Raw genomic sequence first — 27,656 nt, 5'->3', positions numbered from 1 at the left:
TTGTTTTGTATTGCATCCTGCTGGTACTTCTGTTGTTGTCTCCGTGCCTTCTCCTGTGATGAGATAGTGCTCATTGGGAGACAGGGTGTGGTGGGGGCTTAACTCTGCCTCTAACCCTTCACAGAGAACCTTACTGCTGCTGATGACAGATTTTTTTCCTTGCCTGGAGTGACCTCACATTGCGTTTGTGGCACCAGGATCTTTGTGTGTAGGTGGGAGGAAGCACTTCGGGGACCAGCCTTCAGTGTGGCACCATTTTGGGGCTGCTGAGCTCCTGGCAGCAGCATGCCCCATCTGAAGGCAGCTGGGTATACCACTGCTAGGGATTTCTGCGCTAAAAAAACTCTCTTGGTTATTGACCTTATATTCCTGGTTGTCTCTGTGGAGAAAGCTCTGGTAAAGCATCTCTGCCACCTCTCTCCATTAAAGGTCCTGTATGGGGGTAGCAAAAGACCCACCTGGGTCTGACCTCCTGATTTCACTAAACCCAAACACAAAAAACCCCCTTGTTTATCCTTAATTTCTGCCTTTGGCTTTGGTTTTACTCTTCCATTTAATTGGCCTTAAAATGGTCGATTTTCAGTCTTAACAATTAAAGCACTGACTTTGTGTTGCCAAAGCTTGTCTGAGCCCTCGCTGCAGAAAGCATCTTTGCAAAACTTGTCTCCTTGAACATTTAAACTGTCAGCCCCAATTATCCGCATTGCTTCAGCTGAATGGGTTTCCTTCCTCTCAGCCAGCAGCAATATTTTGTTACTGTCTATGAAATATAAACTGCATCCCGAGTTAGGAGTAGCCGTTTTCCAAATCGCTGCTTTTACCGTCGCTGTGGATTTGCCTCTTGAGTTGCCATCTGAAATGCTCAGCCCCTGGCAAAACGCTCCCCAAAAGCGGGTGGGCGCCTGTGCTGGAGCTGCATCAGTGGCTTTGCCTTCATGCTCTGCCTTCTGCATTGCAGAAAAGCCCGAGCTGGACGAGATCACCCTGGAGCGAGTGCTGGAGGAGCTGGAGACCATGTGCTACGAGAACATGAACATCGCCATCGAGACTGAGGAGGGTTTGGGCATCGAGTACGATGAGGACGTGGTGTGTGACGTGTGCCGCTCACCAGAGGGGGAGGACGGCAACGAGATGGTGTTTTGTGACAAGTGCAATGTCTGCGTGCACCAGGTGAGCCCCGGCTGCAGGGCGGGTGGCAGCGCTTGGCTCTGCTCATCACACTCTGGTACCCTCCTCCTCCGGGTTCCTCCCATCCCCACCCAGCCGCTCCCCTGGGCTGCTGTAGACTCCTTCCTTCCTAAATCCCCAGTGTGGCTCCGGTGGAGTGGGGATAGCAGTGGGGTCTGGGATAGCTGGCTGATAGCAAATTTGTTTTTCTTACTTTCTTAGTCCTAACCATTTATAAGTGCCCACAGAAACACACAGCCAGAAGTTGAATTGCCCCTTCCTCCTTATTCTCTGGTCTCTGTGATATTTTATGTCTCCTCATTCTTTAATGTGCTTATTCTTGTTTACCCCATTTTTTTGCTCCCCAGTGGGATCTTTAGCACCCTGGGGTGACTAGCACTGTGTGCAGGACTTGGCTAGTGGCTGGGTGGGATGTGGGTCTGCAGTCCTGTGCTCACCAGAGGGGTGGGCTTGCACAGACCCCCTAGCCTTCTCTTCCTCTGCTTTATCTGGGGGGTGGTTGGACCTTCCAGCTCCACCAGTGCTGTCTCACATTGCAGGGTTTCTGTCCCAGCTTCCCCACTGTGTGAGAGTGGGATTTCATTTTATTTTGCTGCTTGGAGGAAAATAATTTTATTTTTAGAATTGTGTGCAAATGCTTCAAGCCCTTGCTGGGGGGGGTCTGTGGGCTCCTGCTTTTGGGGAAACCTTGACAAGGGGAAGGCAGCCACATGAGTGTCTCCTGGGTCCCTCATGGACCCAGGGAGGTTTTACTGGTTGTGCTTTGAGGGGAAGCACTATGTGGTGCTGGGATGGCAGCAGCAGCACCTGGGCTTTACCCTCTGTGTGAACCGTTTTGGGTTTTTTAGTTCTAAAGAGAGCCATTTGCTCATCTTTTGGGCAGCTTTTCCATCAGTGCTTCCTGGAGGTGGGAGAGCACTGGAGATATCTATAGTTGCCGGAGGTGGGTGTTTTGAATGGTTTCCATCAGTGAATCAGATTCCACAAAATACCAGAATGATTCAGGGTTGGGTTCGGGGTATTTTTTTTGTCTTGGGTTCTTTTTTATCAAGCCCAAGTGACAATGTCAGGCTGTGAGCCACAGCAGGGACTCGGGGAGCTGTGGCACCCTGTGGGCTCCACTTCAAGCAGCAGCCCCAGTGCTGCAGAAGGGGACACAGCAGCCTGGATTTTAAGGCTGTTGGAAGAAAAGAGGGATTTTCAGTTGTTTTCAGGGAGCAAAGTCCAGCCCTAAGCCCTTTGCCAGCCCATAAGCTGCTCGTGATTTAATCTGTGCCTCGATTTACACCCTAAGCCGCAAAGTCCAGAGCCACAGTGCAGGGTGTTGTGTGGCATCACAGTTACCTAACCTGCACCGTGCCTTTGCCAACACCACATCCAAAACCTGCTGGGAATGAGGCTTTCCTGCGGGCATATGGGTGCTGGTGCCATGGGCTTCACCAGAGCCATGCCGTGTCCTCCTGCATCCCATCGGGAAGGGGCCCAAGACATGGTGGTGGGTTACGGTGCCAGGAGATACTGTTGTACTCATCTGCGTATCACAAGCCCATGAGGCTTGCTATTAATTAATTCCTATGGAGTGAAGCTTTTAGAAAGCACATGCAGTCATCCTTTTCAGATTGTCAGCGAGGTGGAACTGTGCCCCCCGCTGCTAAATCACAGTTCATTGCTCTCACAGTGACAGCATCACACTTCTGTTTAGCATGGGAATGATCCACCTCCAGTTTCCAGCCACCATGCCATGGGCCTGTCATCACTGAATTCCCTTTCCCTGGTGTGGGCACATGGCTGAACCTGCCTTCTGTTCCGTGGACCACACCAAGCTTGTCTATGGCTTGGCGTCCTCCTTGGTTTTTTGGCATCTTGTTCTCAGTGATGTTGCACCCCAGAGAGATGCAGCAATAAAAATAGCTGCTCTGCTCCTATTCAGCATTCCTCTGGCTTCGTGGTTCTGGAGCACCTTCTGCCTGGTGCTGGACTTGGAAGAGTGTGTTTAGCTGATAATGCACCTTGTTTCTAGAGCCGCTCCTTGTCTGGGACAGAAGCCCTGTATTTGCTTCTCAGGAGCAGAACTGCACCTGCAGCTGCACTAAAATCACTAGAAATAAATAACCAAGATCCAAGAATCTGCTAGTGATGGGCACCTGGTCATAATGCCTGCTTTCCCCTGGATTTTGAGATCAGTCTGCCAGTTCATTCTGCTGGTAGTACGTATCAGGCTGATTCTTGACTGGCACTAAATCACATGTTTTATACAACTGTGTTCCGGAAATTATTGATCTGTCAGATTTGGAGACACTGTGAAACACACAGTTAAGTCTCTTTAAACTGTGTAGACTCACAGCAATAATATTTCCTTTCTTAATTCCTTGTTATTCCAATAATCTGTTCACAAACTGGCTTTTTCCCCTTGGAAATCACTGTAAGAGTCAGTTTGTGATTTGGGGCAACCAAAAGCCGTGTTATAGTCTGTTCTTGGCCAGTAAAGACTGAAGATGTGCTTTTCCCACACTCACACATCTCTGTGTGCCCCCTCTGTTCCTGTCCCCACCTGCAGCACTGGCACTTGGAGTATCAATGACCTGCAGCAGCAGGAGGAAAAGTGATTCTTTTTGGGGGTAAACTTCAAGAAATGGAGCTGATGAATGCCTGGGCTCAGTTTGCAGCCACCCGTGCTGGGGGTCCTTGTCAACGCTGGCTGCTTGCCCTCTGCAGGGATGTCAGAGCAGCCAGATGTAGGATTAATTACATTTCCTCGCTTTAAATAGTGACACAGCCCTGTGTTAGTGCCCCAGGCAGTGTGTGTTGCCCTCTGAAAACCCTTTAAGTGTGAGTTATCAGGACCTGCCAGTTAAAAACTGTCTAGCTTTAGTAGTAGCTGTTTAATAAAGTCATAAATTATGGTCAAAGTGGAAAGTATTTTTTCATTATGGGATACAGCTTATCATTTGGCTCTTCCCCAAGTACGCAAGAGAAATATTTATGAAACACTTTGGCTGCTCGGTGTCCTGCGTTACCACAGCAGGTCAGGGAGCTCCATGGGCATCCCGAGTCTTTCAGTTCTCACTCTCTTGGCTGGAGACTTGTCTGTGCCCCCTTTAGATGTGTCATCCTTAAGAATTATTATCCTTTTTGGTTGCTCCTGTCTCATTTACATTCATGACTATTGGCTTCCCCTTTTTACCTTTCCGTAGTTATTTTTGCTTCCCCTTTGGGCTGTGCGGTGTCTGTAACCAGTGTGGTCAACTTTCTCAATCATGGGCTTGTGGCTTTTCAGCCCTCTGTGACCTCAGAAGATTTCTTACACAGCATTTCTTACTTTTCCGAGTCATCATGGGTCAGGAACGGGCAGGACATGAGCAGGCGGATGAGTGCACCGCAGAGCTGCTGCTGGTGGGGGCTCTGCCCATGCCCAGCCTGGAGCCAGGCAGGTGCTTGCCATGATACATGGCACGTTTTTATACTTAGCTTTTAATTAAAATCCAGGACACACTGATCTGCCATGAGCATCCATGTGAAAGCAGGGAAGGTAGTAAGGGAGAACTTCAGCTCACTGTCTGTGGCTTTGGCGCTGCGTTGAGTCTGCTGTTTATTGGGATGCAGCGGCAGTGAGAAAGGTGGGAGTGACGGAGGAGGTCTGGGAGGATGTTCATCCTGGGCTGCTGGGATTAACCCTCGTCCCTCGTGTCTCCACAGGCGTGCTATGGCATCCTGAAGGTCCCCATCGGGAGCTGGCTGTGCCGGACCTGCGCCCTCGGTGTTCAGCCCAAGTGTCTGCTGTGCCCCAAGAGGGGCGGGGCGCTGAAACCCACCCGGAGCGGGACGAAATGGGTCCACGTTAGCTGTGCCTTATGGATACCTGAAGTGAGATGTTTTCCAGCCTCCTCCTGATACATGGGTGGGCACAGTCCTGGTTTCAGGTCTTGACCCAGGGTGTTCATTAATGGTGTAGATATCAAATGAAGTTTGGCTCGTCAAGCTGTGCCAGAGACACAATGCCAGGCAGTTATCAGGCTGTGTGTTTAATGAGCAGCCAAGGGGCACCCTATTAAGGGAGGGCAGAGAATTAGGGTGCAAGGCCACAGGGGTGGGGGGCATACCTCTGAACAGAGTAAAGCTAATTTTATATGCCTGTCGGAGATACACCTCAGATGAGGAATTTATGCAGAGGAAAAACCAGTATTCATCCAGATTTGTTTCTGGTTTTGGGGGTTTGGGGTTTTTTTTCCAAATTACAAGTGACATTGAAGAGTAAGAAATAGAATCCATCCCTCATTCAGACTGCCCCTTGTAGGAGATTTGGGACTGTAGCCAGTATTTACAACTTGTCTTCTATCTTGTGGTCAGGTTAGCATTGGATGTCCTGAAAAAATGGAACCCATTACGAAGATCTCACATATCCCAGCAAGCAGATGGGCTTTGTCCTGCAGCCTCTGCAAGGAGTGCACTGGGACATGCATTCAGGTATGTAACTTGGCACTGAAGAAACTCAGACCTCTGGGGCTGTACCTGTATTAGCCACTGGAGAATCTTGAGATGCTGAAGGACAGGGTCTGAATGACGCTTATTTCTGTTCTGAGTAAACCTAATAACAAGAGCTTGTGAGGCATCATCAGATGTTGTTTGCAATCATTTAATGCACTGAGTGCTAGAAATCTAGATTAACTTTCTTTGCATAACACAGCGGTGTTGCTGTAGTGACACTAATTACTGGGACTGCAAGTGACCTTGGTTTGGATCAGAAACTTCCAGGAGATGGGCTTTATGAGGCTGCCAGGAAAGTGAGATGCTCATGGGATACATAACCCAAGTATTTCACAAACCTCAGGGGGTCAGCCTTTCAGCTGGGGGGATATCAGGGTGCACCAGGGTTGGATAGTCCTCACTGGCCTCCTGGCTTGGAAAATAAAGTACTTACCATGTATTACATTTCCACATTCTCTGTTTTGCTACACCTAATCAAACCACTGCGGATACCTGATTGCCCACCTTCCCCACAACAGGAGGGACAGACATTCTCTTTTCAGATGGATCAGGAGCTGCTGGCTGGTGGCAGAAGGACAGCAGGGATGGAGCTCTGCAGGCTCTGCTGTGTTTGTGCTGTCATCTTGGGTTTAGTTCTTTAAAGGGAGCTATTTAAAAGTAATCCCCATAGTTTGAAATGAAATCTCACAATACTTCTTTAAATCTGTCGCATTGACTCATTTTTTTTGATGGCTCTGGGTGCTTATTCACCCTGCCAGATGGAGATACTGTGTCAGAATGGCAACTGCTTTCAAAGAACAGAGGGGCAGGGAAGGAAGCAAACAGGCTTGGCAGCATCAAAAAGAATTCAGTGTCTCTCAGGCTTCATCCTCTTAGTGCCATCATGACATGGGAGCCGTGAGATCCCGGGGACTGAATGGATTTGCATTAAAGGTCACCTGAGATGGAACAGGAGCCTTGCTGCCTCATGTGCTGGCAGCTCATGGTTTATAAGTCTTCATGAGATTGTCACTGGAGCATTTGCTGAGGCCACCCTGTTGTGTGCGGGATGGTTTTACTTCAAGGAAAAGGGGGAGAAGTGAAAAAAAAGCAGGCAGTGCCTTTATTTAAGGATTTATGGGGTAAATTAACATCCACAGGTAAGTAAATATGCTCTGTACTCATCAGTGGTAAAGAGCTCTGTTTTGAAAGCTCATGTTTATGGAGCGTATTTTGTGGAGCATATTTTATGGAGCATATTTTTGCTAGTGCCTGTTTATACAGGTGGGATCTACCTTCGTCAGCATTTCGGGTTTGTGACCCAGCTCTGAAAGGAGGAGTTTGTTTTCTGCAAAAGCACTGGGTGTTTGTTTCTGGCAGCAGCAATCAGGTGCTGCAGGTGGGCAGGTCTGGGGAAAGAAAGAAGTTGCTTCCAGGAGGGGATTTCCAAGTGGCCAAGTGGGTTTTATGAAGGTGAAATCTGGGAGGCAGGCTGGAGGAGTAGAAGACTGTCATCCCAGCAGGGCATCTCAGAGGCAGCACTGCAGCTTGAGAAAACACCCACCTCAGCCACATTTGCAGAGACAAACACAAGAAATCTTTGTAGGGACCTCTGTGTGTGGAGGTGTTTTTCCCCATCCGAATTTGACTATCAAAAGGGAAAGAAACTCAAAGAAGCCCGAGGAAGGGCTCTGCACTGCTGTCTGTGCCTCTGCCCTTGCTGCTGCATGTAACTCAACCCCTGCTTTCTGGTACAGAGCTGTGAGCCCGGTGTAACTCAGTGTGACCGTAACCGAGCCAAAAATACTGCGGTGCAGGGATGCAGCTCTGAAGACACCCTTTGCCTGACTCCTGTTAAGAGGAAGGCATTACTTCATGGTGGTTCTTGTGGTCAGACATCAGGAGATGCCAGAGAGCTCAAAATGCAGGAGGAATTTTCTTGTTTGCATTTCTGAGATGGAAAAGAGAGTGCCAGGAGCTAGGCTCTGGTGCAGCCTGAGTCCTGACCATGCTTTTTTGGGACTCTGCTCCCTCCTCCTCGCTTGTCAGAGCGTCTGGAAGAGCTCACCGAGGCAGCACAGAGTGCCAGGGCTCTCTTGGTCGCTGGCAAGCTTCTCCAAAGGGCACAATCTTCTGCTGTCATCATCTTCCAGCTTTCTATTTGTTGTCATTTTTTGGAGAAAAAGCCCTTGGAAATGTTCTCCATCACTCCCCCATTCATCATCACTTCTCTGCCCACTGCCGCCCTCTCCCATTGAGCAAGCAGTTATCCACTGGGATAATTGGTGGTTCCCAAAGCTGTCTTCTGCCTGTAGTCCTGAAAAGGCAGCACGTGGCATCAGGGATGAGAGCAGAGTGTGTTGCCCATGCTGCCCCAGTCCCAGCCATCCTCTGCCCCGCATCCTCCGAGGAGTCTGTGAGGCTGAAATTGCCTTTTTCAGCTGAGAAGCTCTACCAGGCTCCAGACCATCTGTGGTCACAAAAAATCACATGGTAGTTTTGTAAGGATGCAGAAGTGTTGTGTCTGATGGCTTGGCCAGTGTTCAGCACCGGTAATTAATTTTTCCTTCCTGAGCTCCCCTCGCAGGTCTGTTGGAGGAGCTGCTTCCTTCCCCTCCAGCCCCAAACTGCAGCAGAGCACCACTGCAAGCTGCTAAACTTCTGTTTGAATGTCCTTGGCAACTAAAATCATCTCTGTTTCTTCCCAGTAAGAGTGATTTGAGGACTAATTAAGAGCCCACATTAAATCTCTGGGGCAGTTTTACCCTCTCTCTCTCAGAATTTTGTTTGGGAATGGATTTGCCTGGATAAGCAAAGTGTGCTGAAATCCTTGAATGAAAGGTGCTGTAAGATAATGAAGCACAGTCAATAACAAAGCAGGGACTGCTCTATTCTTTTGAGCCTGGTTTATTCTGTGTGGCAGATCACTCCCTCCCTCCACAAGTGGCTTCATTCCAATGCCATTCCGGGATGGATCAATATGTTTTTATTGTTAGTTTATCCAGGGTCCCTCAGTGGCTCTGGCCAACCAGGTATCTTTCTTTGTTGCCCTGTCAGCTGAGCTGCCTAATTATTTTCTGTTTGCATTTTGGGCACGGTTCCTGACAAGTGCTGCTTGCCATCTGTTGGAGTAGAGAGATCCAGGATGAATGTCATTGGATTTGCTTTATTCCTAAGGTGGAGTGATGGTCATTCCTGTTAGCAGGACACTGTCCTGGCAGAAGACATGGGAGTGTTGTTAATGCTGTTTTTAGCACTGATGGCAGAAACAGAAGGGAAGGGACACCACTGTGTGTGCTTTAAAAGCCAGTGTGTGATATACTGACTGCCCTGAGTAAATCTGGAAGCTTCAAGTCAGGCTGGGTTCCCTCTGTCCCTCATTTGTTGCCAAAAATAAATACTTGAGAACGGAGCCGGTGCTTCAGCTGCGTGGGTGGCTGTGACAGGGCTTGTCCCAGGGGATGGCCAGGGTGGCAAGGCAGGCACCCTTTGCCCACTGTGGTGGTGAGTGCCCTGGGCTGGCACAGGGAGCGTCAGTGGGTCCCTCACAATGGCTCCAAGCGAGTGCCAGCAAGCCTAGCAGAGGGAGTCGAGGTTTGCAAGTTACCAGCTATTTTCCATGAACAATTTCAGACTGAAATTAGGACCAAATGGCCATTTTTAAAGAGGATAAACACGGTGTCAGAGTTCATAATCTGCTTGCTTGTGGTGCCTGCGGGAGTTAGTGCCCATCATTGCTGCCTAGAGCTGTGCTCGTACAGCCAGAGATGCATCCAGCTCTTCCCACTGCTCCCTGAGGCTTTGGAGCAGGGCCTTGAGTGCTCTGTAAGTGAAGGATTTGGACAGTTCTTGCCTGTGCTTTTCTTGGTCCTGGCAGCTGCTTTAGCACCAGCAGACTCATTTAAAAAGTCAAAGAAAAATACCTAAAAGCAGCAACATCAAAAGTTCACCCCTGGGTGCCTGAGCATGATTCAGGGCTGATGGATAGGATGATGATAAAAAGCTGTAAAACTTCTGTTCCTCAACTACTATCAGAATATATTTTTCTTTTTGAGAATCAAGGTGCAGCAGAGCCCCAGTAAAACCAAATGGTTTGTCATCAACATTCAGGAAATTTCACATGCCTCCACCTGGTCCTTCAGGCCACAAGTGCATCTTCATCCCCCACAAGAACAATTCTTCTATTAACGCCAAACTAGTGCCTACAGTAATAGCCCACTTAAGATGTCTCATTATTGCAGTTTAACTGGTCATTAGCATCTGGAATAGACTGATTTCTTATGGGTTATGGTTGAAATAATTACCTGACACTGTACAGTTAATGAGTAGAGGGGGAGAAGCTGCTGACGTGGACACAGGCATAGCACTAGCTGGTGGGAGTTCCTCTGTGGGACACCAGGCTGAGATTTGTTGCCTGTGGGATCCAAAGTAATTTAGCCTGAGGTAAGTTGGAAAAACATTTAAAAATTGGTCTGATGGAACTCTGACAACATTGTAGCCACTGTACAAGCTCTAAAACATTAATTTTGTGATGTTTTGCTCCAGTTGCCTTTTGCTTTCTTTTTTAAATGGAGCTAGTTAGAGGCTGTGTAATTTCTAGAGAAGGAAGGCATTCAGGAGCATTGGCTGCTTCTTAGATCCCATGTTCATTCCTAAACCTTGCCATGTTCTGTATGCTTCCAATAAAAGAGGCATATTGGCTTTAGATGTGGTAATAGAGGGGGAGTAGCTTGAGGGTGAAATACAGGTGAGCATTTCTCCATCAGGAGAGAAATCCGTTGACAGTCTTGAAGCATCCCATTGGCCCATGCTGTTCTTTGGCTTTTGACATGTGTTGTTGGAAGAACCATTGGAAGCTCCTGATAGGTGAGAGACGAGCAGGGCCCATTACAGAGGTGGATTAAAAAAGGTAAGGTGGGAAAATGCCACCTCTTGAACCCTGGGATTCTTCTGCTCGGGTTTGTGGTGTTGGGCCCTCAGGTCTCTACAACTGGGGCAGTATAGGTGTTCCTCCATCAGGAATTCCTGTTGTGGAGCATCCATCACTTCATGGCAAGTGTCACCCTGATGGTCTCCCTGGGTTTATGGTATGCCCCTGTTGCGTTGGTGAGTGTCCCCTCAGCGATGGGTGCCTGGCCCTGGCCCTGAGCCCTGTCCTTCTCCCGCAGTGCTCCATGCCCGCCTGTGTCACCGCGTTCCACGTCACCTGCGCCTTTGACCACAACCTCGACATGCGGACTATCCTTGCAGACAACGATGAAGTGAAGTTCAAGTCCTTCTGCCTTGAGCACAGCACTGGGGCCACCAAGTTGCCCGAGGAGGCACGGACAGAGCCCGACCAAGCCCAGCTGGACTTGGAGAAGGTCACGCTGCGGAAGCAGAAGCTCCAGCAGCTGGAGGAGGACTTCTATGAGCTCGTGAAGCCTTCAGAGGTGGCAGAGAACCTTGACTTAAGTGAATCACTGGTGGATTTTGTCTACCAGTACTGGAAGCTGAAGAGGAAAGCAAACTCCAACAAACCGCTGCTGACACCAAAAACAGATGAAGTGGACAACCTGGCTCAGCAAGAGCAGGATGTTCTCTACCGACGCTTAAAGCTCTTCATGCACCTCAGGCAAGACCTGGAGAGGGTGAGTACAGCTTCTCCTTCAGTGGGGTACCCATTTGCTCCATCAGGGCTGCTGTAATATGTGCTGGCACCCACAGACAGCACAAGCCCTGTTCCCCTGACTCAGTTTGACTCCCCTGACAGTTTTGTTCTTCCATCTTCATTCAGAAGCATAACAGTGCTCGGTGTGTGTACATCATCACTGCCAAAGCACTGACATTGATAGAATAAGTTAGTATTGGTCTCAGCCAGGGGTTCAAAAGAACAAATGTCTGCAGGGAGAGGTGCCTTGGCAGGGCTGTGTGGATGGGAGGTAGATGATGCTGCAGCTTATGTCCACTATACCTAAATAGTTTCAAACCACAAAATTATCCTGTGTTGCCCCTCAGATGCTTTCCAGCAGCAAGGCTTGGGAACACGTCATTATTCACTTACATTAAACATCAAAGATGAGTGAAAGGCAGAGCAAGAGCAGGGACTGGGCATCCCCTGCCCTGCTGCAGCCAAAAGTGGGTCAGCTCCTGGGGGAGCTGCTGGCAGAGGCAGAGCTGGGCCAGAGGATGCAGACAGAGGATGCAGGCACTGGCAGCTCCCAGTGGTGCAGGACATCCTTGAATCCTCCCATCCACAGCAGAAGGAGCAGCAGCCTCCACGGCAGCTTTTGGGTGAGAGGGAGCAGTGGTGGAGCAGCAGTGCCCAAGTGGTGCCAGAGCTCCCTGGGCTGGGCTTGCTGCCACACCATGCAGCTGCCTGTGGATTTGGCTGTCATGGCTGCATGGAGGGCAGGAGCAGGGATGGGGCAGAGGCTGGAGAGGAGGAGCAGCAGTGAAGGCAAGAAGCAGCGAGAGAAAGAAGCAGAGGGGAAGAAGCACACACAGAACCTGGGGTGAGATGGCAGAGAGGGGACGGGTGCAGTAGTGCTGCTGCTGGGGAGGCACATGGGCATAGCACAGGGCAGCAGTGGGACAGGGACAGGCAGGGCAGGGATGCTGCGCCTGTCATGCACAGCCCAAGCTGCTGCTTCTCCTTTGCCTAAGACCCAAGCCCTGCCTGGTCCCCTCTCTCCTGTTCCTGCCAGAGGAGTGAATCCATGGCCCTGGCCCAGGTCCCTGTTTGACCACCCACCCAGCGTGCAAAAGCCGTGGAAGGGCTCAGGGAGTCTCTAGGAGCAAGGAAGAAGGACAGCAGGAAAGTAGCATTGCTCTGACTTGGTGGATGTGGTGCTGTGGTTCCCTGACTAGGGGCTGAGGGTGCTGTAGGTGACATGTTGCTCCCTGGGAGGTGAAGGTGGTGGGGATGCTGCCCCTGCGTGTCCCTGAACTCTCTCTTCAAGCTGCTGTGGCGTAATTGAACCTATGGGGAGAAAGGCAGTGTGGATGAACACTGTGTTTATGTCCAGGTGGGGTTCAGCTTTGGACCAGCCTGCTGTGGTCCCTTGCTGCACCTGCCTCATGTGTGGATCCTGGGTCCTGAGAGCCTTCTTCTGTGTAAAAATAGTTGGCTTTGAAGCTATTGGTCTCTTTTCTGTGATCCTGTGGGCCTTCATCCCTGTGGTCATCACTGCCATCCCTCTGCCAGTCTTTTCCCCCTTTGTTCCTGCCTTTACTGCATCACATTTCCATCTCTGTGTTGGGCTGGGCTGGTGCCACCGTTAGTAGGTCTCTAGCAACAGGCTGCATCTGCCTGATCTGAGGGTGACGAGCTCAACTCATTTTTTCCCCTCATCTGCTCTATATTGTAAATCTAAATCAGGTTGCTTTGCCTCCTGCTGCTTCCTCTTGTTCCCAGCCTGGCTTTTCCAGCTGCACTGAACCACTGTGCATCCCTGGGTACCATGCTTTGCTCACGGCAGCTTCTCTTTGATTTGTGTCAAAACTACGTGTTTTACCAGATTTCTCATTTTCCAGAGTTGCCTCCAGGCTTTGTGGGGTGCGCCCATCAGCATTCAGCCTCTGCTTAGCAACTGCTTGCCGGGTTTCGCTGCCTGGCCCTGGAAGAGCTGTTAGTTTGTTCTGCTTCCAAGAGTGGAACAATAAACACCAGCCAGGTCAAAGTCCAGTGCTCAGATGGGTGATAGGGGTTTAAATCCAATTGTTGCCAGTGCATCCCAGGTATCTGATCCTGCCTGGCAGCAGCTGGCAGGTCACAGCCACCCTGTTTCACCTGCAAATAGTGAGGAATCACATCAAATTGGGATCAGAGATGAGCAGCCTGGAAGGCTCTGAAGGCTTTCAGAGGGTGTCCACAGGACATCATGTTGGATTTTAGCAATTTCAGCAGTTAATCTGGCAGAAGTGATTTTGGGGCTGATAATGGTATCGGGATCCAGGAGCTGGGGAGGCAGAAGCAGAGAGCAGATGACATGGGGACAGCCAGAGTGATGGTGGTTCCCGCTGTCATTTCTTAACCCCTGTCATTTCTGCACTTCACAGTGTCAGCAAATTAAAGCTATTACCTGGGAATCCTAATACAGTCCTCCCATTTTAGTTTTGGCCTTTTTTAACCCTCTTTGCCTTTTTATTAAAGCTTTTTCCAAGGACTGGAAATTATTTAAATTAGCTGTAACAAAAAGCTGTGGTTTCCAGGCTTTCACACCAGCATCTAAACTTGGCTTGGGGAAACAGCACTGGGTGGTGTTGAGCTGTGTAAGTGTGGGTAAATACCAGCAGTCTCTAAGCAAAGCTAAAGTAATGTTTTCTTCCAGGAATATCAAATCATAGAGAAGAGAGACCGCCAAACACTTGGAGATTCAGGTTGCCAGAAGCAGTTATTTTCTCCATAAAGAAATAGCTTCGTGTTTTCTCCAATCCAGAAAGAAAAAGAGAACATAGTAAAATACACTATATAACTCCCTGCCTTGTATTTACAGCTAGGGGATTCAACAACAACAACAAAAAAGAGCAGCTTTTTCTCCTTTTATTCTAAACATTCCCAATTTGTCCTTAAGTGAGACAATATTAGTTGTTGGCTGCAGTTGTCCTGCTGCCCTCACAGCCTTTGGTGGCAGATATGAGATAAGTATGGGACGATGTCCTGGCTTGCTCTGTCACTGTGAGAGGCACAAAGGCTCCTGGCCACATTGGGACAGTCCCCCAAGCCTGGAAATACTCCCTGCAGAGGAAGGTGTGAGCATGAGGAGGGGAAGGAGTCAAAGATGTCAGGCTCACATGTGAGTGCGGACGTACCCGTGTGCATGTTCCTCTATTCAGGCCACCTCCTCCTTACCTTATTACAAGCAGCTCTGCTCTTTCAGAGCATAGAAAGCTGGGTAAATGCTGTCAAATCCTGTTAGCTGCCATTAGCATTTTCTGCTCTGCAGCTGAAAGCCTCTGCTTGCTCCAAAAGCCTTGATGTCCATTATGGCAGCAGTGCCAGAGCCTGGCTCTCCAGCCACCCTTACATGGGGCTGGCAAAAGCATGGCACTGAAACTCATGAAGTACCAGGTGCCAGGAGTTACCAGCAGTAGCTCTGTCATCTTATGCTACTGGGGGTGTTTATCAGCAGCCCCGTGTGATGACCCGGGTTTAGCTGCTGCTGCTGCACTGGCTCACGTGAACAGTTACATTTTGTGCTTTGCTGTTTGTGTTTAGCGCTTCAGATAATCATATAATAAGTTGAGTTGGGCTGGGTTGGGTTGGGTTGGGTTGGGTTGGAAGGGACCTTAAAGATCATCTTGTTCCAACTCCACTGCCATGGTTAATGAAAGTTCTTAAATTAGGACAAAATGCACCAGTGATTTGCAGGTAGATGTGGAGCAACTGTGAATAACCATCTGGAGGGGCCAGATTTGAGGTAGGGAGCTGCTCCAGCTGCTGACCTGGACCAGCATCACCAGGGTATTTTGCTGTGTTTACTATGCTTTTTCCTGGTATCTGCTTTAGGGCAGTTCTGTGAGGCTCTGACATCCCCATCCCAGCTGAGCCCCTTCCCTGCACTGGCTGTGGGAAGAGGGTTTATCCCTCCCTGCAAAAGGTGCAATTTGTGGATGAGAACTGGTGCATTGACTCAGGGCACCAAGGTGCTTCATAGAATTTGGCATTTTTTTGTGCAGGTGGCTATGTCAGGTGTGAGCAGGACACATGCATGGCCAAGGACTCAGCACAATGCTCGGTGGTTGGAGCTGGACCTTTGCATAACTGTGTTATAATGCCCCTTCTACAGCATCTTCCCTTCTGAGACTTCCCAGTGCCCATGCTGGAGAAGCCAGCCAGCCTTCCTTGCCCACTGTGGGGTCCTGGCTGTTGGAGCCAGGACAGAGACATTTAGGCTTGGAATTATTCACTGCATGATTTTTCCCATATTTATCACAGTTTGGATCAAGAGCCTTCACTGCTCGCCCTGGCTCAACCAAAGGGCCTTGGGAGGAGTGCAGCACCGATGATGGTGAGGTGAAAAGGGTGGAATCCCAGGGAGTGGGCATTGCCCTGGGCAGCAGGAGCAGCAACACAACTTGAGGGGACCTGCTTTGACCATGGCTAAACCGGATGCTCTTTCTTGTGTTTCTGTAGGTTAGAAATCTCTGTTACATGGTGACGAGACGGGAGAAAATGAAACACACCATTTGTAAACTGCAGGAGCAGATCTTCCATCTCCAGATGAAGCTTATTGAGAAAGATCTTTACCCAGGTCAGTACCACTTCCCAGAGCTCGTTCTTAGACACTGGTCCCCACTGTCCTCTGAAGCCAAGTTGTGTGCCCCAGCTCCCTGCACCAGGGAAGCCAGAGCTGCCCCCTCCCCTGATGTGTTATTTTGGCATGGTTCATACATTGACTCAGAAACACTCAATAAAGCCGGACGTTGGGTGACTGGAGTGCTGGAGCTATTTGTTTTCGCAGATCCCTCTTGATCCTCCCCTTCCTGGAAATCAGTCAGAAGTACCAAGCGTTTGCTTAGGTGGGGATGCTAAGACAGTATTTGGTGACTTTTGTGAGCTGGGACTCCTTGGGAGGAGATGGCACATCCTGGGCACAGAGCTGCTCTGCAGCTGGCTCCCTGGCACAGGGTGGAAGCCCTGCTTCAGGCTCTTTGCAGATGCCTTTGAGCATTCTGTCAAGAATCATGGGTTAAGCTGCTGGTGGGGGGTCTGTTGCTCCAGGAGACCAGCTCCCTTAACTCTGGTCAGCAGCAGCTCCCCACTTCACATACCCATTAGTGGAGATCATGCTGCTGTATGCAAAGCTTCTGCCAACTTTTCTTAAGGAGCCGAAATAAAGTTGGTTTCCTTTTGTCCTACTTCTTCTTTTCCTTTTGCACAAGCAGTGCTGAAGCCCACAGCTCCTGCTCCCTCCTCCTTTGCCTCCAGTGGCAGGGCAGACCAGACCCCGTGGCTGCAGAACAGTTTTTCCAGCAGCAGCATCTGGTGCTTTGGCAGCCGCTTCCGACGGTTGTTGTGTTTGTGGCTTTGGAGTTGTGTTTGAAGCCATCACATGGTTGGGGTTTCTTCAGGAACTGTCTGGGCTGAGCTTTCCTTGACAAAAGTCTCCTTTGACTGAAGTTTTGGAGGCTGAGGAATGTGTATATTGAGATGTCTGTGACTCAGGCCCATGCAAATTCCTCTTGATACCCAAAGCCTGGCAGCAATGGGGGGACAGGAGTGGCTGGGACCCCAGGGTGTGCTCTGGGGTGATGTGGGTCCTGTAAATCCCAGTCCCTGTCATACTCTGTGTTGCTCTGCACGTCCTCACTGGACCAGAGGTACAGGTCACCAGCCTGAACACACACAAATGGTGTTCCCGCCAACTGGAGACCCTACATTGGACATCCATTCCCTGGCACCCAGGGTATTGTGCACACATTATTCCTGAGCTGGACCCCCACCTCACTGCCCCAGGAGTACCACCTGCCATGTGCTCTCACTGCCAGACTCTCTGAGTTGTGGAGGCATCACAGGGGGGACTTCAGGATGCTCTTCAGTTCAGCTGGGCAAACCCAGTCCAGCATTTGCAGCTCTCAGAAGGAGATAGGCGCAGGGTAGTTTGCCAGGAAGGGTTTTTAAGCTCACCTGTCTTGCAAACAAGGTGTTAGATAGCTGGAAATGCCTTTGGGGACCTGTGTTCCCCAAAATGCCTTGGGGCTAATGTCCAAGCCTCTCTCTGATGCAGCAGTGGGTTGTGAGCTGGCAGTTCCTCCCCGGGAGAGCTGGATTAGGTGAGCTGGGAGCCTCACCAGTAGGGTCCAGATGCCAGCCAATGATGAGGAGCTCTGTTGGGGCTCTGCTGGTGGTGTTTCAGGGTTGTCTTCATTGCCCAGTGCTGGTGCTGTGTGATTGTCCTTCCCAAAAATGTTATGAGTGTACTTGAGAAAAGCATGGCTGCTGTTCCCTTGATGTTTGTTCTGCTAGAGGTGAGTGATCAGAGACAAACCCACAGTGGGAGGAGGATGGCTCTGGTGGGGATTGGTGTGCAGGGATCACTTCAGACCTTGTGATGCAGCTGCTCTTCTCTCCTGCCCCACCTGGCTGGTGTTTGCGCTTTCCTTTTCTGCTCTGAACTGACCGAGCTGAGCTGCTTGTCTCTCCCGGGATGGACTTATTGGTTGGGCCTGAGCAAGGACTGACTGCTCCCTCTGGGACCCAGCCCTTTTGAGTCCCTGCTGCCAGGGAAACAGCCCAGCTCCAGGAATTTGATCCTGGGATCTCCAGGTGGTTTGGGCATCTCGGTCCTTCCCATGCCAGGGTGACATTAGGGATCCGAGTGCGTTTTGGCACCAGTCTATAGAGTGTGCTGAGCTCACGAGGAGTTCCCTTGCCAAGTGACCATACCAGGAGCAGCAGATACTCAGCATCCAGTGGAACCAAGGCTTTGGATAACTCACTGCTACATTTTCCAGCATTGCAAAGCACTTACTGGTTTGGAGGTAGGGGATAGTTCCATTAGCATCCTCCCCCACAGCTCCAGACCAGGATGCTCTCCATACCTGGGGTTCCTAAGAGAAAGGAAGAAGTCCCCATTATTTCACCAGGACGAGGCCTGTTTTTAACTGCTGTTACAGTAGCCATCGACCGAGATCTGTTGGGGTTGTTCCAAAGATGGTTTTGGCACAGAGGTTTTTTTGGACTGGCTCCCACACAAAACTCAGAACAGGAGGGGTTTATTTTTCCCACTGTCAAATGATCATTTAAGCAGGAGATTCTTAATAAAATCAGTGAGAACTGCCCGTGTAAAATGAACCCTCCTCTCTTCCCTGTATTTTTCTTGCACAGAGTGGAAAGTAAACACTGTCTGGCTTTGAAACACGGCTACTATTTTGACAGGTTCCTCTTCAAAAAGTGCTGCTCGGGTTTCTCTTTAGCCCTGTTGTGCTGTCTAAACAAAGTTAGATTTTGATTTTGTAAGCGAAGTGAAAAATGTGTCTGCCTTCCTCCCATTACTTGGCAGGAACGTCGCAAATACCAAATCTGCTTTTGCATTTCTTTCTGTAAGTCCTTTAGTAAGGAGGGGTTCCTGGCTGGCAACTCCAAGACTGTAAATCCTCTGTTAATTCAGACTCAGGCAGGTGAAATGCAAATTCCCTCCCCTGCTCACCCAGTACATTTCCACTGCTGCAGCACGGGGAGAGCCGAGGTTATTCCCTTTGACCCATCCACCCCATGGCCTTTCTGCTGAGGATTTGCTGCTGGCTGACACAATAAACTGATTTCTTCCTTGAGATCATTGTTTAGCCTATGGGCCAGACTCTGAAAAACTGCCTGTCCCGCCTCGATTTCCATGAGCCACTCACATTTTGGTTTAAGGTTTAATATCCTTCCCTCTCTGAAAATTAATAGAAGTTTTAGCATAGACTTCTGGGGGATAATGACTTACAGAGTAAGTAAAAACTGTTGGAAGTATTTTACTTGGCAATAAAAGTTGTACTTTTATAGGGTATTTGTCCTGTTTATCCAAGAATAAATCCAGTAGAAGTTCAAAGCCATTTAGGAAATGCTAATTTTTAGCTGAATGTATAGCTAAGAGTTAGATCCCTACCTTTCCATAGGCAATCCTGATCATCTTTCCTATTTCATGTACCTATATCACTTTGGGGTTTTTTCACTCCTGCAGTTTTGCCAAAAGGTCAAAACAAGGTTGGCTTTAAAACTGTTGGTACCTTTGCTCTGTCAGTCTGGCTGTGCAGCTGAATCCCTTCCTGGAGATGCTCCTGTTGATGATGGGTGACACAGCACCAGGTTCGTAGGTCACCATGGCTCCTGGAAGGTGTCTGAGCAGGATTTGGGGTTACTCCCTTGTGGGTCCTCACCCCAAAGTCCTGGTCCAGGTCCGTGGCTGCAGTCTCCAGCAAGTCCCCTGCCGTCAGTGGGGCTGCTCCTGTGGCCAGTCCTAAGTTCTTCTCCAAGGCTAAAATCTCTTTTTTGTATAACCTACAGGATTCAGATTTTCTTAACATGTAGAGACCTTAGCCTACAGCTGGCCAAAGAATGGCCCTTGGCTTGGAGTTGTTTGCAGGTCTGCTCCAGGTCTCCACTGCAGGGGTGGCCCAGGGGAACTTGCTCGCCGCAGCATCCCTGATGCCTCGTCTCACACGGCATTTTCCTTTTTTTCTAAAAAATGCCAGAACAAACTGGGAAGAAGACAAAGGGTAAGAAAAGTGACCCAAGAAGGAAAGGAAGAGATGGTAGAAAAAATAGTCCTGAGAAGACAGAGAAAAGAAAATCGGTCAACGAAACTGTTTTGGGACAACTGGGTAAGTCTGATTTTATGGTGCAGAACTGACCTGCAATGCTGGAGGCTCCCTGTTTTGGGGAGCAGGGTTAAGAGTCCCAGCCCCTCATCCCTCCTGCATGTACATGGTAGAGTTACACCTTCCATCTCTTCTTTGTGGGAATCAGCCTGAATTATCCAGGTCCTACTAGAGAGACTGGGTCAGAAACATGCTCACTGGCGGGGCAGGGGATTTAAAATTCCCCCCCGTAGCTCCGGGATTGGGAGAATGTGTTGCAAAACCTGTGATATGCTGCTGGAGCAGGATTTCGCTTTCAGGTGATAAAATCAGACTTACCCACCCCATGGTAGGGCTGCTCCCCCATGTCCTCTGTGCTGTGCAGTGACAGCAAGTACAGCACGTGGGCTGTGAGTTTTCATGTACTGTTCATGGCATATATGGTCATGCTGGTTGTGCCAGTGGTGCAGGAACATGCAGGAGCCAGGCACAAGGTGCATCCATCTCTTGAATTTGCTCAGGGGGTGAGGAGCTTGGCCCCACAGATTCTTCAACTACCTCCAGCTTGTCCCTATTGGCTACAGCAGCAGGCAGGGCTGGGGGAAGAAAAAGAAACAGAACAAAAAGGTTGTTTCAGACAAGGTCCGTGACAACTGCATGTGGTTTTTACATGAAATTGGGTTGTTGCTTGATGTCCTCTGGTGCTGCCACCTCCACCAGCAGAGGCAGAAGGTGATGAGCTCATGTGTGCCCAGTTGCCCCGCAGGGACACAGGGGAGCACTGATCTCCTGTGGGGCTCTCACACAGCCTGGAGATGCTATAAAACCCTCCAAGGGGTACAGAGAGTTTCTGTGGGAGGTTTGGTGGTCTGGACCACCCTGCCTTGCTCTGCTTTGCACATTGCTCACCTGACTATGCTGCTTTTTGGTCATCTCAGAGCAGTTGGGTTTTAGGACCTTTGGAAATGGGGCTTTTGCACTCTTTCTATCTCTGCTCTGTTCTTTGCTAAAGAAGTTTTGGATTTTCTGGGGCAAATTCCAGGAAACAATGGAAGGCTGGAGAATCTCAGAGGAAAGCTGCATGGCTATGAGCTTGGGAAACCAGGCAGCTGACCCAAAGCTTCACCAAGGTCTTGTCACCCCCTGAATTTTGTGAAGGGTTTCAAGCATCCCTTGGGGCTGCTGTCATCTGTTCCCCAGAAGAGCTGGGGAAGGTGAGCTGGGCAGTGCCCTTGCCCACAAAACTTGGGCTCTTTGGTGTTTGGGTACCACGCAATACCCTAAGTTCATCCCTGCTCCTGCTTCACCTTCCCTGCCTTGGGCTGGTGTCAGGGTGGGGTGCTGTCTTCTCCAGAAGGGCCATGGTGAGTTGCAGGAGTTGCAGGGTCACAGCCTGTGTTGCTGCTCACAGGTGAGGGTGATGCAAAGCTGTCACTGTTACCAGCAAACATTGCAGGTGTGAGTCACCCCACCCAGGCCACTGCTCTTTCCCTCTCTGTTGCTAGACTGGCTGTTTCAAAGGAAAGCTCTTCCTGAAATCCAAAATCAAACTTCATTTTTCCTACTTCCATAAAACCAACTCAGATGCTGAACCCGTGGGTTTCTGTTTCAGAGATTAAAACTGCCTGTGCCTGTGTAGGTGTGCACCTTTCCCATTGCTAATCGGACCCAATTAGCCCCGCCCACAGTGCTCACTCTTGCTCTCAATGATCATTATCAGGAAGTTTTTCTGTTTTTTCCATTCCAGCCTTCATCTCTGCTCCTCTTCTTCAGTTTCCACATCTTTTGAGATGTTCTCAGACGTGCAGATGTAGCAGTGGTCCCATCACCACACCGGCTGCTTGGCTCTGGTGGTGGCCTGGCAGCAGCTGCTTCTTGGGGAACCTGTCACCCCTTGCCTGGGCACAAGTCCTGCTCTGTCACCACATTTTTCAACTTACACTTGAATTGTTTGTCTTCCACTTTTGCACAAGAATGTTTCCACCTGTGCTGGGATATGTCATTGCTTGTCATCTTTGCTGAAGGAAGATGCTTGGTTTGGATTCAGGAAGGTTCATGGAGAGTTGGATGTGAGGGACTGCTTGGGTTGTTGTGCTGCGACCTCAATGAACCCCAAATTCAGCACTGGTGCTGGAGTAAACCCTCCTCTGTGTCTGGATGTGGTGCATTATAGTTGATCTCTTGAGTGTTTCTCCAGTGCCAGGGAGTTTAGGTGGAGTAGGTGATGATGACAGAGGGCAACATGAATGTTTCTGGCTTCTGAGGCAATCTTCCACTCTTGTTTTTCCCAGGCTTGTCAACCTCCTTCCCCATCGATGGGACCTTCTTCAACAGCTGGTTGGCACAGTCAGTGCAGATCACTGCGGAGAACATGGCAATGAGCGAGTGGTCACTCAACAATGCCCACCACGAGGACAGCAACCCTGGCCTCTCCGAGGAGCTCCTCCAGGATGAGGAAACCTTGCTGAGCTTCATGATGGACCATTCCCTCAGGTCCCCATTCAGGCAGAGTGAGACCACAAAGAAAGTGAAAAGCAGAACGAGAACGAACACTAAGAAAAAGCTGCCGAGGAGCAGCCCCTCTGCAGTGGGTGGGGGCCACCTGGAGGGCTCAGAGCCCTGGACTAACAATGCCAGCAACTTGTCGGATGATCCTGCCAAGCCCTTCGCTCTGGATTCCAGACCAAGCAAGTCGGAAAAAGGGGCAGCAAAGCTTCCCACCGACCGCAAAGGGACGGGCGAGGCCAAAAAGGCGGCCAAGAAGGGCTCTCTCCAGAAAACCAGCGAGCCTCACCCCCCTGCTGGGACACGGGGCTGCGTCAGCAAGGAGGAGGAGGAGGAGACGCCGCGCTGCGCTCAGACAGAGCCCGGCCCTGCGGCCAAAGTGCCTGACTCCGTAGGTAGCCCCAAAACCATCGTGCGGTTCAAATTACCAAAGGAGAGCCGGGGGGCGCGGCGGTCGCAGCCCCCCAAGGCGGACGGCGCTGGCGGAGCTCCCTTGCGTCGCTTCGACGCCGACACGGACGGATACTTCTCCGACGCCGAGATGAGCGACTCAGACGGGGAGTCCCGCAGTGGCCGGGCGCAGCGGGGCCAGCTGGATGCAGCCGGTGAGGACATCGTCAGGATGAGCATCCTGGCATCCTAACTCATCCAACCACACCGGCTCGATGAGGCCTCAACCCAGTTCCAACTGCCATGTCCAATTTCTGCCTGGTATCACAGCGAGGGGGGTTTTTAATATGTGTATATAGTTGGAAATTTGGCACTGTTGTCTTTTCTCTTCTCGATATGCTTGAGATACAGCTTCAGCTTCACCGACATCAATGACTGTGACAGCAGTGGTCTCTCCCAGGCTCCCTGCCGGACCTCACTTCCCGGGAACGCAAGCCGGCACCCCCCAGGACCGATGCCGAGGCTGCTGAGAGGGTGGACGGTGCCGGTACCTGTGCTTTCTGCAGGGATGACAGTTCAATTAATGGGCATTATTTAATGAGGGGCAGATTTCTGCCTGGGACGGTTGCCCTCAGAGCAGGGAGCGAGTAAGAGGGTCCGGCAGTGGCCAGCTGTGGGAGGGGAAATTCCCACCTGTGTGTGCGGAGACAAGGAAGCAAAATAAGTGATTCTAAAATAAATAATGACTAAAGCACAAAAAGCTTGTTGGAGGAAAACGCTTGGGGTGGAAGAGAGCAATGTTATATTTCTATTTTTAGGGAAAAAAACCCTTGGTCATTATTTTTCCCTTCACTTTTCCATCTGGTTGGGATCCGTCCAGGAGCCAGGATGCAAAATTCCTCCCTGTCCTTGCCCCTGTTGAGGTTGTTAGAAACACTGAAGTGATTTATTCAGGTGAATGGATCAGCAAGTGGAAAATGGAAATGTGGGGCAGGATGGAGGAGGAACGCATCCTTTAAAACCACCGTGGGGAGTCAGGGTTGGTGTAACCTGGGAGGTTGAGCGATTTTTTCTGCCCGTGCTTCTCTCCAGTGCTGCCGTGGTCTCACCATGCCAGAGCAGCACATTTGAAATCCCCCTTGCACACCAAAACCATGGCCCCAAGGCCAAATTTGCTGTCACTGAGGGGAAATGACAACCCTTGCCACCACCATTGTGTTTTCCTACTAAATGCTACAATGGAAATGGTGAATTTATTCCTCTCCATCCTTTGTTTTGGTTTGGTTTTTTTTACCTTAAATCCTGGTTACAAGCTGTTGACTCGTTGTGGAGGGGTGATTCACAGAAGCTGACATTATAAATATTACAATAATTTAATGCATAAAATGTCCCCAATAAGCCTTAAATGTTGTTTAAAAGCCCATGTTACCTATAAGTCAGGCGAATTTCCATGTTTGCACTTAATTGCACCATTACTTCGGTTTTGGCTTCAAAGGTCACAGTTAAGTCATGCTACGTGTTTTATTGGAGTGACCCCAGTGTGAGCTCAGGGAACAAAAAAAAAAAAGGAATTCACTGAAACTTTTGTTGTTGTTGTTTTTTAAAAATAAAAATGTTTAAAAAAAAACAAAAAAAAAACCACAAAAAAAAAACCAACCAACCCAAACCTGGGACACTTCTGCAACCGGTTAAACCCATCACTAAACAAAAAACCTTGCAATTGTCAAACCAATCAGTCAAAGAATTTTGTGGATGCCAAAGAAATATTTTGACAGTCAAGCAGCACAGCCAGAAACCGGAAACTTGTCATTATGAAAAACAATTGGAAGTTATTTAGCAACCAAGGACTAAAGACACGCTCATACCACACTGCTGCGGCGTTAGGTTCCAAGCTTGCTCCGAGGGATGCTGCTGCTCCAAGACCGCATCCTGCCGTTTTGGTTTCCGATGCTTTTTGCTCATTTCACTGTGAGCTTTCTTTTTGAAACTGAGACTATTTCAATTGATGTTTTAGAGTAGATCATCATCTTTATCAGCCTTCCAAAGTCCTTATTATTGATAAAATTGCAGCAAAGATCAGCGATGACAGCCCAGCTGATCCCAGGCACGGCAAGTGGTGGGGGCTTTGGGTGGGATGCCCAGCCCTGCCTAAGCCCAACACTCACCTGGCTGAGACTGACCGTGCCTGGGAAGGAATCTTCCTCAGATGGGAAAAATGTGACACAAGTTATTAGTGGAAAAAAAAAGAAAACAAAAAAACAGCAAAATACCAACAAAACAGGAGCCACCTTTGTTATAAATTAGCATAATCCATTGAGGTTGGAAATGAAAATCCGCTCATTAATTAAGGCTCAGTATGTTCAGATAATGTTAAATACAGTAAATAGGACTTAGTTTATCTTATCAGGCTTGCTAGCTTTAGCTCCAGTATCTTAGTATACAAGTCATAACAATAATCAATATGCTGCCTTTTAATGAATCTTGCTTCAGTGTGCTTCACTCAATTATGATTAAAAAAAAAAGCAATCCACAAATTTCACTGTACACAGTTCCATTCATCAGCTTCTGCACTACTTGTCTTCTCAGTACAGGAAAGCAAAAAGGGGGAAACTTTAAAGAACAACCGACCTGGCACCGCCAGCATTGGGCAGTAACACAGTTTGAAACACTCCCAAAACATCAGGCATCGTGTTTTGCCATCAGGAGATGGGGGGGAGGAAAGCTAAGGGAGCTGGTGGGGCACAGGGAGAAGAATGGGATGGAGGGAATAGACAGGAGGAAAAGGGCTCTGGTGAGCTGCGGGGCTGAGCAAGGGCTGGACCATGGCAGGATGGCTGCAGCCACCCCAGAGCATCCCCTGCCTGGAGTGTCCTCGGAGCAGGGGAGTCTGGTGTTCTGGAGAGAAAATGCACAAGGAAAATATTTTTGATGTTAATGTAAATGTATTTTGAAATGAATAGAAAGAGAAGAAAAAAAAGGTTTATTTTAGTACAGAAATGTTATCTTTTAAGATGTATAAACTGCAGGAATCGACGTTTGCACTGTAAGAGCACCTGTTTCCTTGGAGAAGCAGCTGCTGTCGAGATGAGGATGCAGAAAGCATCATTCCCTGATGGAGCACAGCCCCACACCAGCCCCAACCCCGATGTTTGAGAGTTTCCACAGGACAGCTCCCATTCCACACTCCCATTTTACCCACGCCCATCTTTTTTTGTTTTGTTTTTTGGGTTTTTTTTTTGGTTTTTTTTTTGCTTGCACCTATTTTACGGAGTTAGGATGCCTGCTGTCCCATGGAGCTTGCCCCAAGGTCGGATGCAGAACAGAGCCAAGAGGGATGCAGGATGCAGGAGGATGCTGCTACAGGGCAGAGCATGAGGTTTGGTTGTTCTTTAAGGAAATCCCCTGCAGTTTGCGCCATTCCACATTCAAAACAACCCACTTCACATCAGTTACAGGAAACGATATGAATGTCGCAGGAGGAGAAACCCTTCTGTTTTCTTTGTTTCAAAGAACGTGATGTGCCATTTGTTAATACAAAAGAGAAATATTGAAAATATATTGAAAAGAGCAATTTTAAATTATTTTTGGCTTATGTTGCAATATTTATTTTCTTGTATTAGAAATTCCTTTGTAGAGAAAAAATGTATTTTTCATTAATGCAAAAACCTATTTCTCCTTTTTGTACATTTTCCATGTTAGTTAATCCTTAAAGCAATATAATGTTATCAAACTCGTTCTGTGTGAGACTGTATTATGCATGCTATTTGTGTTGCCTTGGAATAGCTCTGTCTGCCATTATTTTCATCCTGTTTAGATACAGTGTATGCTTTAATACACATTGGGACCATGGCCCATTGCTTATGAAAAAAAAACCCTTTGCATTCCTCAGTGTGTTGGCAAATGCAGTCAATAAAGCAGTGTTTTCTGTGTACCTCGTGTCGGTGTGAGCATGGTCACACAGAGCAAACTCATCCCAGGGATGAGCTCTGTGGGGATGCAGGGCTAATCCAGCCCTGCTGATGCAGCCACTCTGCCTGTAAGTAGCAAATTTTTGAACTTCTATTGCATTTCCATTGACATTTCCATTGCCAAATCTCAGCCACCTCTTGGGAAACACAGCTGGAGACATTTGTCACAGCTGGAAGGGCAAAGAGAATGTTCACAAGGTTTCCCCTGCCTGAAAGTTTCTATAATTCAAGGTAGCCACCTTTCTTGTGGATATTTATGTCTTGTTTTGAAGACTTGGAGCAAAGCCCACAGGGGAAGTCCTGCTGCAAGACAGGATGCTCAGAGGAACAGCTTCTTGCACCAGGAGCTAGTGTAACAGGCAGGGAAACACACTGCTAGATTTGCTATTCATGGGAGCAAAAGCAAGCTGTGAAATCCAAAATACTCCAGCAATGTGTTCCTGTTTGTAAGACATTCCTTGTATCCTGCTGATACCAACCAGCAACCTGATCTAGTGAGTGGCATCCCTGTCCATGGAAGGGGATTGGAACTGTATGATCTCCAAAGTCCCTTCCAGCCCAAGCCATTCTGTGATTCTGCTGATACGGGCTGTGGTTTAGGGCCTGACCCTCCACCTGTGGAGTGTGGTGGGAGCACAGGGTACATCACACAGCTTTAAAAACTTGAGTGGGATCCACATCTTCCTGTGCATGCTTGGCTGGTTTGGAGGCCACACGTAAGGGTGCTTGCCTTGCTTCAGCAAATACTCGAGTCATCAAGGAATGGCTCTTCTACCTTCTTTGGCTTTTACTGGCACATTTTTATTCTGTGAAAGTGCCCAAGCTGCTGAAGGAAAATGAGCTGTTTATTAGACATACTTCAGTAAATTTGTTAGT

General features: G+C 49.0%; 1 protein-coding gene across 2 annotated transcripts in view; it reads left to right on the top strand.

Moving 5' to 3' along the window:
• The window catches only part of JADE2 (jade family PHD finger 2), a 69,435-nt gene extending 42,692 nt beyond the window's left edge, over positions 1-26,743 (top strand). The window contains exons 6-12 of one of the 2 annotated variants that reach the window (XM_042014456.1): positions 959-1,170; positions 4,885-5,052; positions 5,536-5,652; positions 10,821-11,282; positions 15,770-15,887; positions 19,813-19,941; positions 22,209-26,743. In XM_042014456.1, coding sequence (XP_041870390.1) covers positions 959-1,170; positions 4,885-5,052; positions 5,536-5,652; positions 10,821-11,282; positions 15,770-15,887; positions 19,813-19,941; positions 22,209-23,065 — 2,063 coding nt within the window. In that variant the 3' untranslated portion in view covers positions 23,066-26,743. The remainder of the gene's footprint in view (positions 1-958; positions 1,171-4,884; positions 5,053-5,535; positions 5,653-10,820; positions 11,283-15,769; positions 15,888-19,812; positions 19,942-22,208) is intronic. The other variant, XM_042014457.1, reaches the window with a different exon arrangement.
• Positions 26,744-27,656: the final 913 nt, after the last annotated feature.

Source organism: Corvus kubaryi, unplaced genomic scaffold (genome assembly GCF_017639235.1).
Source record: "Corvus kubaryi isolate FWS band 111438036 unplaced genomic scaffold, C.kubaryi_AGA036_p1.0 split2-37374, whole genome shotgun sequence".
NCBI classification, from domain to species: Eukaryota; Metazoa; Chordata; class Aves; order Passeriformes; family Corvidae; genus Corvus; species Corvus kubaryi.
Note: the sequence above shows the minus strand (reverse complement) of the source record. Positions and strands in the feature narration are given on the sequence as shown.